Here is a 13,215-nt window from a genome sequence, read left to right as displayed (position 1 = left end):
TGTGTGTGTGTGTGTGTGTGTGTGTGTGTGTGTGTGTGTGCGCGCCCCCAGCATTCCTGCTGACAGGCAGACTGGAGCTTTGGGCCTGACCCGGCTCTGCACCGACACCTCTTTGTGGCTGCACCGTGTTGGGACCTGGTGGTGCTGAGTCATATCGCCCGGCCCGTCTGTCCCAGTTAAGCCTGTCCAGCCTGCACAGATGGAAAACATGAACAAAAAGAAAAGGGGCGATGGTTACATTTGACATGTCGCACGGATTGTTTTGGCGATGACTTAGGAGCAACAAGAGCTAAATAAGTGTTCATTTCCAAATTCCACTTGACATTTTTCTTCTTCTTTTTTTTTTTTCACAATAAAATCCTGCAGTTTCAAAAAGCATTTTCACAAATACCAAAAAAAGTGTGGATCATTTTAACGGTTGAATTTAAGAACCACGTCTCTCGTCTGGGTCTCGAAGAAGGAAACCTGCAATGTTTTCTCTCCGAACGTTGATTATTCAAAGATTCTTTCATTGTTTTCGCAACAGTGTAGACGCTCTCACTGATGACGACTTAGTCCAGCGGTTGAAACTGATTTCATGGTGGTACGTGCTGGACCCATATTGCAGGCGTTTGGACCAGGCAGGTATAGTGCAGCAGCAGAGGCACGCACAAGGAAAGAACCACAAAGTCAAATGGGAAAGTCCAAAACAGAACGCCAAAGAAATCCAAAGAAAAAACGGAATACAAGTTCAGACAAAAGAGTTCCAAAACGGTCTTTTGCAGGGGGAAGATCCTGACAGTTGGCCACGAGGTGTGTTTCTCTGAAGTGAGCCAACGTTAAAACCAAGAGTTACTGGTCTAGATTAAGGCCTCATTTAATTTACACCCTGTCCGGGGAAAAACACGCCCTCAACGTCGTGACGCGGACGAGGCCGAGGCCGTATTTCCAGCTCGTTGGTCGGGATTCAATTTGGTCAGTGGCCATGTAGCCATCAGTTTGGGGGTGGGGCTGGGGGGGGGGGGGGCACCCGAGAGGTTCACTCCGCGGGACTCTGGGTGTAAAATGCCAGAGCACAAAGCGAGCGTTGAGCAGCGCTCGGTCAATCTTCGCTGGCAGCCATGTTGCTTTTGGCCCTGAGCTCCGTTGGGTCGCAGCGTTGAGATTCTGCTCCGCGCCTCTTTTTTCTCAAGATGGTCTCCTCATGTTGAGACACATGAATCAGCTGCTCGACTTGGCCCCTCCTCGGACTCCGCCGGCAGGCGAGGGAGCGGCCTGCACCACCCCTCCCTCCTCCCTTTATGTGAATTGTTTAATCTCCGCCACACATTACCTCAGTGACCAGATTCTAAGGCAACGGCCTGAGACTGTCTGAAAAATCCAGAAGGGCCGAGGCGATTAGTGTCGCCGCGATGATGCAACCGCGCCATCGATCCTCGGAGTCGGGGAGCCCTTTTTTAAATCGGCCCGATAGTGCGCCATCTCGCTTGACCGCCGTTAAAAGAGACCTATTGGAATTCAAGACACTGCCTTGTTGTTTTTCTCTGCAAAAACACTCAGATAGTGGAGTCACACGGGGGCTTTATTCACTCCTCGTCTCCCGGCGCCGCTGGTTTTTTTTCACTCGCCTTGATTTGATGACCCAGAGAAACAAAGAGGAGCTTCATGTCCCAGTGCTGCTGCGCTTTTACTACCTTTAATGAGCGTGCCAGTGTTTCCACGCCAGTTTCCTCCTGTTCACTCCAAAGAATGGAGCAAGTAGATTGAAACAACTTTTGCCGTGAACTTTTTGAAATGTACTTGTAGGTTTCTTGCTGTTTTTCGTTGGTTTTCCATAAATTCGTTATTCATTCCACCACAGCAACTCCTGCATCTGCCGTACGTGTCGTCAAATAGATGTGAAAAAAAATCACCAAAGCGCGGATTATGATGTCGTGTGTTGTAAACTATATGGTTGCCTGATGGATAAATGGGAGAATTGAGTAGATTTTTGCTTTTTCTGCAGAATCCATTCGCTGTTCGAGGAAAAGTACAAAGGTGTGTGCTTCTTTTTACACCCATTGTTATTGAACAGACAGTATTCATATATATTTGAATGTATTGTAAGGATAGCCCCTTGACATGCACCAGCTCATTTTCCAATAGACACAAAACAAAATTCAAAAAAAATATGTTTCCAGGTCAATTCTTTCTGACCTGTTGCAATTTCAACGATAATGGTTCAGTTCATTTTTTCTGAGCTCCATACAAGTATGCTTGTAAATGTGATAAAGCATTTTGTTTTTAAGAACATAATTGTCAAGACAGTGGATTTGTCAAACCACTTTAACGCCCTGACTCGTCTTGTCTCCATGGAGATGTACAGTACAGTTAGTCACAGCCTCATCTCCATAAATCTCCTCCGCTTCGGAAAGAAAATGATCTGTCGAAGTGCTCTGATGTCGCCAAGGGAATGGATGAAAATCGGTTTTGTAACGCAGTCGTACTGTGTTGGTCCTCCTGGAGGTCAGATTAGGTCGGGACTCCCCCACCACCCCCGTCCCCTCCCCTCTCCTCCTCATCCCGACCATCCATCTGACTGTAGGAGCCAGCGAGACGTCTAATAACCTGCGCACAGTGAACGCCCCATGAGGCCTTCAGTCTCTCTGGAGCCTCGGCTGCTCTCCACTCCAAGTGCACGTGTGCAGATGTAAAAGTTCATGACGATCTGTCCTGTTGCCGAGATAACGGCCGACCAATTATTAAAATATAAGAAAGATATTTCATGGCCCCTTTAATCAGCCCAATATATTTTATCACCCCCCCAATTCATTACCATTATGTTATTCAAAGATATTTACTTATCACTACAAAACAGTGCATTTTGTGCAAATGATTCTCAGCAGTTAAAAGTCTCTTGTCCATAAAATACAGTTAACTTATTGGTTATAAAATGAATTTCATATGAGCAGACACATATTTATCTTTAATAAGCCTCGTTTAAGATTGGGACGAGGAGGAACCATGAACCACAGCCGGGTCTGGGTTGGACTTTATCTGGGGACCATTTTGGCATCTCTCTCTCTGTCTCTCGCCCCCTAAACTACTGATTTTATTTAGATAGAGTACACAAGTATATTTATTGAATGATCACATGTCATGCCATTGTTATGTAACTGTGCTATGAACTGAGATCCAAAGAGAAGAGACGGGAGCTGTGAGGTTTGGTCTGACATGCTGTTTGTCTCGGATATATAATATATCGGATGTTTCGGCATGTCATTTGAATTTATCCACTAATCTGCTGATACTTTCTCTCATTACAGAGTGGAGGTCTCTCCCCCAACAACTCCGTCCCTTTGTCGGAGTCCAAACTCTTGTTTTCTGTTTCTGTGAGGGCACATGTGTGGTCAGGTGGAATCGGTGGCCAGGGCCTGTCACACAAATTCCCTTTCGTTCAGTCGGAACAGAGAGAAAGCGAGAAGGACAAAAAAGAAAGGGGGTGAAAGTGAGAGTGAGAGACAGGGAGTGAGTGAGTCAGAGGCCCGGGGAGGAGGGAGGCGAGAGGGAGAAAGCCGAGAGACGTTTATAGTTGAGTGGCCGAGCACAGACAATCCCTGGCACAGGGCGTTCTGAGTGTCATGTAAACCTCCCCGTCGCTCTCCCTTTTTGTCCCATTCACCGCCTGCCACCCTCCCTCCTCTCTGCCCCACCCTGTGGCCTCTGGGGGGGGGCGGGGGGGCGTTTGCTCGCCCCTATAAAAGGCCCGCTTGTGCCCCAAGCCAGCTTCATTCCCCCCGTCGCCATGGACAGTCAGAGAGTCCAGTCCTCGTACAGGAAGCGCTTTGGGCCTCAGGGCTCCGGCGCCTCAGCGGTCCGAATCGGGAGCCTCTCCTCCAACCGCTTCTCCTGGCATGGCACCCCCCGCAACTTCACCCACTCCAGCCCCGTGTCCAGGGTCTCCCTGGGCTCGACCAACACGGGCCTCCTGCTGGGCAGCCCCGGGGACCGGCTGGACTTCTCGGCCGACTCCCTGCTGAAGGCCCAGTTCAAGGAGACGCGCACCAACGAGAAGATGGAGATGATGGGCCTGAACGACCGGTTCGCCAGCTTCATCGAGAAGGTGCGCCTGCTGGAGCAGCAGAACAAGGTCCTGGTGGCGGAGCTGAACCAGCTGAAGGCCAAGGAGCCCAGCCGCCTGGGGGACATCTACCAGGAGGAGCTGAGGGAGCTGCGGCGGCAGGTGGACGGCCTCACCGCCGGCAAGGCTCGGCTGGAGATAGAGCGGGACAACCTGGGGGCGGACGTGGGAACGCTGAAGCAGCGGTGAGAAGGAAACTGGGCGGGGCTCCTGTGGGGCGGAGGGAGGGTCGCGTCGGTGCGATGAAGTCGCTGTCAGGGTGGCATCACATGAATAATGCAACAAATAGTGGGGCCCTGATCTTTGAACCCGTATTTTGCTTACTTGTACTTATGGACAATAAAAAAGAAGTGACATCAACATTATTATTCCGTAAGTTTCCGTGGGAAATAATAGAATCAGAGCTCAAATATAAGTATGGAAAGATTCTTGCATGAATGTGTATATGTTAAAATGGTCTCATTGCTTTTCTCCCTTCTTTTTTTTTTGTACATAGGTTTTTTGCACTGAGTTTCTCTTCCATCATCATCATCACCGTCAAGTTTGCACACACTTTTGAACAATAGTTCAAATGACTTTTCTACATTATGTTGGTTTGAAGAAAAGCAGCGCCGGGCGGAAAAATCCTGGCGACGGGAAATGTAAATTTATCCGCACCATCAAAGGTTGATGACAGAAACGATATGTAGACAACAGACTTTGGTCAATTTAGCTTTGGCTCAGTGGTTGTTTGGGGATTTTGTTAAAAATCAGAAGGGGAAAAAATGATTGAGAATCTCTTTTTGGTCTCCTGAAGAACCCAAAACAGGTTTGCTGCCTCGCTGGGGCGTTTTTGTTTAATCACAAGCGCATTTATATGCAGATTGGCTCCGTCTCTGACGGCGTTGGAATGCAGACCGCTGCTCTGTGCAAAGCTTCACTCCTGGATCCCTCTTTTCAAACTTGATCCTGACCCAACCCCTCGTCACCACCGAGTGAATGTGGAGGAATGAGGCCCAACACAATGGCAGCGCTTTCACAAAGGGGGAGCGGCCGGGCCGGGGGGGCGGATGCTCTCTCGTGCCCCCTGCTACTCCAAAAGAAAGTTTCTCTTTGCAGTTGCGTGTCCAGCTTCCCCCCCCCCCCCCCCACTCAAGGTGAACACACGTGGCACGAATGTATAAATCAGAAAGCAGTCGGAGAGAGGGTAGAAAACTTTACGTCAGACTCCTCTCTTCTCTCTGGTCCCCCCCTCAAAAGATGGCGGAGTGAACGGTGATGGTGGTGGCCGAGAGGGGTCGAAGGTCACCTCTTCTTCTCTCCTCTCCATTCGGCTCACTCGGCGTGAAGCTGTACAGATGTCGCCCCCCCCCCCCCTCCGTTTCCGTGCCTCTGTGTGGGCTGCAGATGGATCGCAGGGTGGTGTGTGTGTGTGAGTGTGTGTGTGTGTGTGTGTGTGTGTGTGCGTGCGAGGCTGTGCATATATGGATCCTGTGTGTGTGTGTGTGTGTGTGTGTTCGTGTGAACTCCGTCCCGTGGGAAAGGCCTCTGGCTGTGAGATTGGAGTGAATGTGTAATGATGCGGAAGCTGCCCTTTCAGCTGAGCCCCCCCCCCTCGTCCCTGGATAGAACGGAGAGCAGCACAAAATATGATCAAAATGCTTGAAATGTGTTTTCAGTCCTCACAGCTTGACTCTCTATCATACAGAAATACTCTACTGTACTGTACTGTACTGCACTGTACTGTGCACGCTTGTCAGGTTGAGACGTAAAGGAAGAGGCGGGAACGAAAAAAATGGTTGTTGTTGTTTCTGTGTGTTCACCTGTTCAATAAGGATGTGTTGCTGAGTGAAGCGTTTGATCCGTTTGTGTGATCTGCTCAGGTTGCAGGAGGAGATGGGCCTCCGACAGGACGCGGAGAACAACCTGAACGCCTTCAGACAGGTAACTCTTTGTCCGGCGGTCGCGACGATCGCAGCAGTGTGGATATTCGGCGGCATGTTTCTGTCCTCTGTCCGCGCTCGCTCCTCCGTGGGCCTCACTGTGTTCTCGCACCAAGGACGTGGACGAGGCGTCTCTGAACCGCGTCCAGCTGGAGAGGAAGATCGACGCCCTGCAGGACGAGATCAACTTCCTGAAGAAGATTCACGAGGAGGTGAGAGGGAACGCTCAAGGGCGAAAGAGGAGCGTCGTGTGTTTCTTTCACCACGTCTCTGGAACTCTTGTTTACTTTGGTCTCAACTCCTCAGGAGCTGCGCGAGCTCCAGGAGCAGAACCTGGCCCAGCAGGTGCACGTCGACCTGGATGTGTCCAAACCCGACCTGACTGCTGCTCTGAGAGACATCAGGGTGCAGTACGAGACCATGGCCTCCTCAAACATGCAGGAGACGGAGGAGTGGTACCGATCCAAGGTCAGAAGCCTCAGATCATGTGTCTTCAGTTGGCGATGCGACATCAAATAAAGATGTCACAGGAAAAGTTGGCGTCGCCGACCGCCTGTTTGTCTCCATACGCAGTTTGCTGACCTGACGGACGCGGCCAATCGGAACGCAGAGGCCCTGCGCCAGGCCAAGCAGGAGGCCAACGAATACCGTCGGCAGGTCCAAGTGGTGTCCTGCGACCTGGAGGCTCTGCGCGGGACGGTGAGTCCACCAAAAGAAAAAGACATTGAGAAACATTGGCACTATGTCATCTAACGATAAGCTTCCAAATCTGTGTCTGTCGTCTGTGATGAGAGGGACGTGACTATACCAGCAGTTGGTGTGAAGCAGAAATAATAGAGGCAGCAGCAGAAGTTAAACTAACATTAAATGACGCCTCATTCGTTGGTCTTACTGTGTTCCTTTCCTCCGCCTCGTCCCTCCGCAGAACGAGTCTCTGGAGCGCCAGCTGCGGGAGATGGAGGACCGCTTCGCCATGGAGACCGCCGGCTACCAGGACACGGTGGGCCGCCTGGAGGAGGAGATCCACGCCCTGAAGGAGGAGATGGCGCGGCACCTGCAGGAGTACCAGGACCTCCTGAACGTCAAGCTGGCCCTGGACATCGAGATCGCCACCTACAGGAAGCTGCTGGAGGGCGAGGAGAGCAGGTGGGCGGGGGCTCGGGATGTGGCGCACACGGCTGCCGACGAATGGAAAAACAGGTCAACGTGACGATGATGATGTTGTTTCCTGTCTGTTCCTCCAGGATCACTATTCCAGTTCAGAGCTTCTCCAACATGCAGTTTAGAGGTCAGTATAAAACGTACATATTTTCCTCCTTTTACTGATCTACTGATCACATTATTGTGATTATTACATAATCACAATATCACACACGTCACACTGTGTCTTCCATATTAATTTCGAGGGGGCACCCAGAGTTGAACTGGGGACCTCTGCTTTTGCTATGTTATGTTCATGTAGAAAAGTTAAAAAATTGTGGCGTGATATTGGCAGCGTAAAGAAAAGTCATCTTCTGAGGATATGAATTTATACAAAACCCTTTTTAGGAAAATCCATCATTTGGTTTCCTAAAAAAAAAAAAGGTCTTGGTAAGATGGAATTTTTTTAACCCAATGGCGGAACCCAGTAAAAAACCAGATCAAAATTACATCACCGTTAAAACCCAGAAGAACTCTGGCGGCTATCTGATGGTTTTTTTTCCGAAATCTGCATATTCTGGACGTTCTACTGTTTGTGTCTTACTCGTCCTCAGAACGTTCCCTTTCCTCTGTCCGCCCCCGTTCACCTTTGCAGACACTAATCTGGACACCAAACCCCCAGAGGCCCACGTGAAGAGGAGCATCCTGGTCCGGACTGTGGAGACCAGGGACGGGGAGGTACGTGCGCTCGCGCTCGGCCGCACAATTGCACCACTCGCCCGGTCCCTCTGGAGGGCAGCGTGGAACCCCCTCCTCACAATCCTCCGCCGCACCTGATGACCTCGTGCGGCTAATAATGAACTCTGCTTCTTTTCTCTCCCCTTTCAGATCATCAAGGACTCAACTACCGAACACAAGGATCTTCCCTGAAGCCTCGCGACCAGCTCTCCCTTCTCATCCTCGGTCACGACATGAGGATTTTTGAATCATTTCATTTTTTCTCAAAGCAGAGTCATCACACCATTCCCCCCATGTTCTCTCTCTCTCTCTCTCTCTCTCTCTCCATCATTGTCCTCAGACTAACCTGTTCATGTGATAACCATCCGATACTGCGAAACTTCGTCACTAGAATTTCTGACAAATTATAATAATCCATGTCTTGTGCGGCGCCGCCGTTAGCTCCAGTTGGACTTTTTGTTCCATTCGTTCTTAAATGGTCTGTAGCTCGTTCCAGTGAGAGGCAAAAATACATTTAAAAGATGACTAGAGCATATGGTAATATTATTATTGCATATGGTAATATGTTTAACTCCATTTGGCCGAGCCGGCCAGATTAGCTTTCAGATTAGCTGCCGTGTAGAAGAGGCCTTGAAGCGTAGCGAGCGCGCTCAGCTCGTGCGTAGCGTGGTCGGAGGCTCGACACGTGGCGACTGTGTATGTGAACTCTTGGCGAGGGGGCGGATGTGGCAGACGTCAGAGGTGGATTCGGGCGTCGGACGAGGGACTTGTGTACGTCGGAGCAGCGTTTTTCTGGCAGAGCGACCGCTGAATCGGGGCTGATTGTGTTTTAACCCACTCGACTTGGTGCTACATTCTCTATATGTTTCATGTCTTTGCTCTGGGCGGCCACCTGGAGATGTTAAAGGGTCCCTGCATGCGCACAAGTGTGCGAGTCTCCCTTTTTTAAGACACGTCTTTGATTAGAACCTGTTCCTCAGGTTTGAACTGAGCAGAGCATCTGCACTGGGCTTTTCTTTATGAAACGTGGCTGCTGTCAAAGTGTAGAACTTTATAACCAGGAGGAGGAGACAAAGAAAGGATTTTGTCTTTCTGCTCTAGACACTATGGAAGTGAATTCACAGGCACAGATACAGTAAATGGCATGCGTATATTATTCTCACGCAGATGGGGAGTCAACAGGATCTGTTCAAATAGATCCTGCGTGAATTGAACTCTCCTCTTCCTCGCCACACTCTCTGGTCGGCGGCGTCTTCTGTCTCTCGAAACACACAACCTGATTGGACGGCGTCATTTCGTGGACACCAGGCTGTGTCATGGAGTGTGCGCCCACTTCTCTCCCCCGTGGTGATGGGGGGGCAGAGGCAGGCCGGAGGTTTACGGAGGTGGGGGATTGTTTGCAGGCCGACTCGACCTTTGCTCCCCAGAGCTTCCAGTCAATCCGGCAAACTCTCTGCTCACAAATTCACCAGGCCAGTTTCTGTTTTGTTTGACTGATAGCAGAGCGACGGAGGAGGAGGAGGAGGAGGGGGAGGAGGAGGAGGAGGGGGAGGAGGGGGAAGGGGAGGGCGAGGAGGGTGTCGTGGAGATTCAAATCCCAGCGGTGCACCAGGAACCATTGTTTTTTGTTTTGTTGTTGCATGTAAAGATGGACGGATGGACGGATGGATGGATGGATGGATGGATGGATGGATGGATGGATGTCACAGCTCAGACTCTGCCATCCGAGGCCCTGTGATTGTCTGGAAGCCCCCGCTGACTGCAGCCGCCGCGCTGACAGGCCCCGGCACTAATGAGAGCGGTGCTGCGACGCCGAGGCCGACCGTCTCCGTGCTCATCACCAAGGACACGCGGAGATTCGTGGTGTTGTTTTCCCCCCATGGGCCTTCTCCCCTCCGCAACTTCCACCTCCCCCGTCATCACACAGCCCGTCTGAGGCTTCTCCCAGTAACACGCAGCCCCTCGCTTGTCTTCACTTTGTTGCGTCTGTGCGTGTGTGTGTGTGTGTGTGTGTGTGTGTGTGTGTGTGTGTTTGTGTGTGTGTGTTTTCAAAATCAATCCTCAATGGGAATTCCAACTCCTGTAGTGTGTGTGTGTGTGTGTGTGTGTGAGAAATCTCTGTGAATATAACATTAGTTTTGACCGGTGCTATGAGCTACGATGTCATGTTAACTTAACAAAATTAAAAATATTTTTCGTTTGTTAGAAATTCACGTCTGTTGTTTTTTTTCTCCAAGACTCTGATTCTGCACCGACACATTTGCATTGCTCCAGTGACGATGTAGTGGATGACAGCTTTCATCTTGTCTGAGGTGAGCGTTAGATGTACTGCAGCGGGTCAGCAGGCGGACTCGCTTCCTGTAATATCACGGCCTCTTTATGAGAGTTACTGTAAGTGTTGTTTGCTCAGGTGCAAATGAACGCCTGCGCGTGATTTTACAGCTCAAGTTTACAGGAAAACGTTCATGACCTATGAATCAGTGCATTGATTCAATTGAAAGAGACAAGTACTATCAAGGAGTGTTTAAGTCTTTCACATGCAATAATCACAACAAGTATCCATGTTGTCCTTGCTCCTACTGTCCATTAAAATCAACAAAGCTCACTTCCCTTACTGATTTTTTTTTAACAGAATTCAAGTAATGCATAGTCTTGGCATATATAATCCTCCTCCAGTCCATTTTCATTTCCTGTGTTTTTGTCTTTGAACAGCAAGACGTGGTACATTTAGCTGCGCCTTCACATCCGGATTTTTTTCGCTGTCTTTAAGATATTGCAGCATTTTTCCCAACAAAAATTCTTTGATATTTTCCACTATAAGAACTAGACGAATCGTGATATGTCACAGTCAGAGTCCAGTGTGTTGACTGTTTTCGTTAGTGACACTCCAGCAGTGAATTATTGATGTGCAGCGGAAAAACACACGTTCAATATTTTAAAAATGAATAGTACGAAACAGCTGGAAAAGCGAATGAGGAGCTTTTTCCAAGATCCAACGTGGGTCCTCCTCCTGCTGGGATTTAGTTAATGTGTGAAGAAAGCCATGACAGTGTCTCACAGAACATATTCCTCCTGTGATCTATATACTCTCATTTGCAATGGCGTATGTGTGTGTGTGTGTGACTCAGTGAGTGTGAAGTACAGTATGTGTCTCTTCTCTCCGGCTCTTATCAGAGCAGTGGAGAGACTCAGGTCTGCTATGAAGGTGACCCTGAGCTGAAGGAATTCCAGGCTGATAAGAACTCCCAGGGGCTCGGGTGTGTGTGTGTGTGTGGGGGGGGGGGGGGGGTTTGGCCGGAACAAGGGGAGACAGAGATGGAGCAATTTGTTTAAGTTCATTATCTCTCCGCTGTCATGTAAAGCTCCGGAAAACATGAGCCTCAGTTGAAAATGCCAAATACACCTCAGTGGGATAATAATGGCACAGATACAATTTTCTGATATTGCTTCTAATGGGTGCAGCAGCAAAAGAAGAAGCTCATGCCGCAGACAAAAGCTGCCTACAGTGAAATCATTTTTAGTCGTTGTTTAGTTTTGGTTTGAGTCACTTTTGGAGTCGTTTAATCAATAAGCCTACAGTAAAACCACATGAAGCATGAAAATAATTATTAATTATTTATATTTTCTCCGATTTTTGTTTTCATACCTGACAATTAACTCAATATATTTGGTTGTAGATCAAATCTGTGTGTATAAATATCATTTTTATATAATTTCATTCGTTATATTCACTTCATATGAGAGTATATTTTATAGTTGCATTGTACTTTGATTTAAATTCCACCTGCCTTGATGGAGCCAGTTTGACACATTTCATTTTTTTATATCTTGTTTACCACAATTAGTTTTTTTTTAAATTATTATTATGCCAATATTATATTTGTACATCCATTTGTCCATGTATGGGCTCGGTGATGCTGTCATGTTTCAAAAATATAGTCTGTCCTAAGCGGAGTTTCATGGGTTTATCATTTTTAATGTCTACACTTCTTTTATTTGAAAAGTACTTGGTGCTCATTGCTTCAGCTTTGAAAAGTGCTGCCTTATGCAATAAATGTGTCGTTATTACAATTATAAATTGGGGTTTAGGACAAACTGATGCATTGACTAATGAAAGGAGACCGACTGGTAATAAAAACAATGCCCAAAATGCCCAACATGAAAGATAATTGTGGGAATTTTCCACACACGTGCGTATTTTATGGTCCCAGGTGCAGATCCCCACCAAAAAAACCTTTCACCTGAATCCACTTAAATTTGTGTAGAAAATAACTTCCTGGTGTCTGATAAATCACACAACAAAACAAAGACCAAGGCCGATGAAACTTCTCGCTTGTGTGTAAAATAATGCTGCGGCAGGTCCGACAAAACAAAAGCTCACATCACATCATGTGTCTGCGTGTGTCTGCGTGTGCGTGTGTGTGTGTGTGTGTGTGTGTGTGTGTGTGTACGGTGTGTGTGTGTGTGCCGCACATTCCTGTCTGACTCGGCTCTCACACCGAAGGGGTCATGGGAAGGAAGCATGTGCGCTGCTCGGGTGTAATTTTAGCTCCTCCTTTCATCGAGGCCGTTGAGAGAAAACACAGGGCGGACCACCTCGCTCGGCCCCGTGTGCCCCGACCCGCGAGGCCTCTGATCTCTGAACACCCTGCACTGCCGCTGGCGTCCTCTTCTCTGGACAGAGTGGCGCGAGGGACCTCTCTTGGTGTGTAGGCCACCAAAGCTGCCAGCGTGAATGAGTTGGTCTCTATTAAATGACGATAGGTCACTCGGGTGTAGACGACTTAAAAGAAGCTTGAACGTCATCGTCATCGTGTTGGAGAGGAAGACAGATAAAACGGGGGCAGGTGCCGTGTCAGGTCTGTAAATGCCTCTCCAACGGAGAAGCCTCAGTGGGTCAATGAAAACTTCGACGGGCGGCTGTTCCCACACATAAGGGACAATGTGCAGCGTGTGTCAAGGAGCCACTTGGAGCCTCTGGTGACCTCTGCGTATGAACTCTGCTGCTGCCGCCGCGAGTGAAGATCCAGGGCCTGAATCGAGTCTCAATTTGTCCCCGACCCAAACCCCGTCGTCAGGTTTGCTCAGGTCCACTGCCGCCGGCCGCAGCCTGTCGTACAATAAAATGTAGAGTGGAAATTTCCAGCCACACCGTGTCCGGCCTGTAAACACCAGAGCTGCGTCTCCTCGGCTCATCAGGGAACTTTACAACCGTGTTTTTTTTGTGTTCCACCTTTTCATTTGGGCCGTTTTGTTTGGACAGATGTGATCCTCCTCTAGTGGCACAACACTTATCCTGCCCCCCCTCTCTCTCAC

At 48.9% G+C, this 13,215-nt stretch overlaps 1 protein-coding gene across 1 annotated transcript; it reads left to right on the top strand.

Moving 5' to 3' along the window:
* Nucleotides 1–3,735: 3,735 nt before the first annotated feature.
* On the top strand, nucleotides 3,736–10,108 carry LOC118289439 (glial fibrillary acidic protein). The gene is made up of 9 exons (XM_035616458.2): nucleotides 3,736–4,284; nucleotides 5,962–6,022; nucleotides 6,138–6,233; nucleotides 6,328–6,489; nucleotides 6,595–6,720; nucleotides 6,947–7,167; nucleotides 7,266–7,309; nucleotides 7,817–7,899; nucleotides 8,050–10,108. Exons 1-9 carry the CDS (start codon nucleotides 3,764–3,766, stop codon nucleotides 8,089–8,091), a joined length of 1,356 nt encoding a protein of 451 aa, XP_035472351.1. The 5' UTR covers nucleotides 3,736–3,763; the 3' UTR covers nucleotides 8,092–10,108.
* The last annotated feature ends 3,107 nt before the right edge of the window (nucleotides 10,109–13,215 follow it).

The sequence above is a fragment of the Scophthalmus maximus genome, chromosome 17 (assembly GCF_022379125.1).
Source record: "Scophthalmus maximus strain ysfricsl-2021 chromosome 17, ASM2237912v1, whole genome shotgun sequence".
Lineage (NCBI taxonomy): Eukaryota > Metazoa > Chordata > Actinopteri > Pleuronectiformes > Scophthalmidae > Scophthalmus > Scophthalmus maximus.
The sequence above is the reverse complement of the archived record's forward strand: the minus strand, read 5'-3'. Positions and strand labels throughout refer to the sequence as shown.

Bases quoted from the DNA above. Each gene is read 5' to 3' on its own strand.
- LOC118289439 (XM_035616458.2), top strand. From the start codon at position 3,764: ATGGACAGTCAGAGAGTCCAGTCCTCGTACAGGAAGCGCTTTGGGCCT. The intron at 7,168-7,265 runs GTGGGCGGGGGC...CTGTTCCTCCAG, and splicing joins CTGGAGGGCGAGGAGAGCAG to GATCACTATTCCAGTTCAGA. The intron at 7,900-8,049 runs GTACGTGCGCTC...CTCCCCTTTCAG, and splicing joins TGGAGACCAGGGACGGGGAG to ATCATCAAGGACTCAACTAC.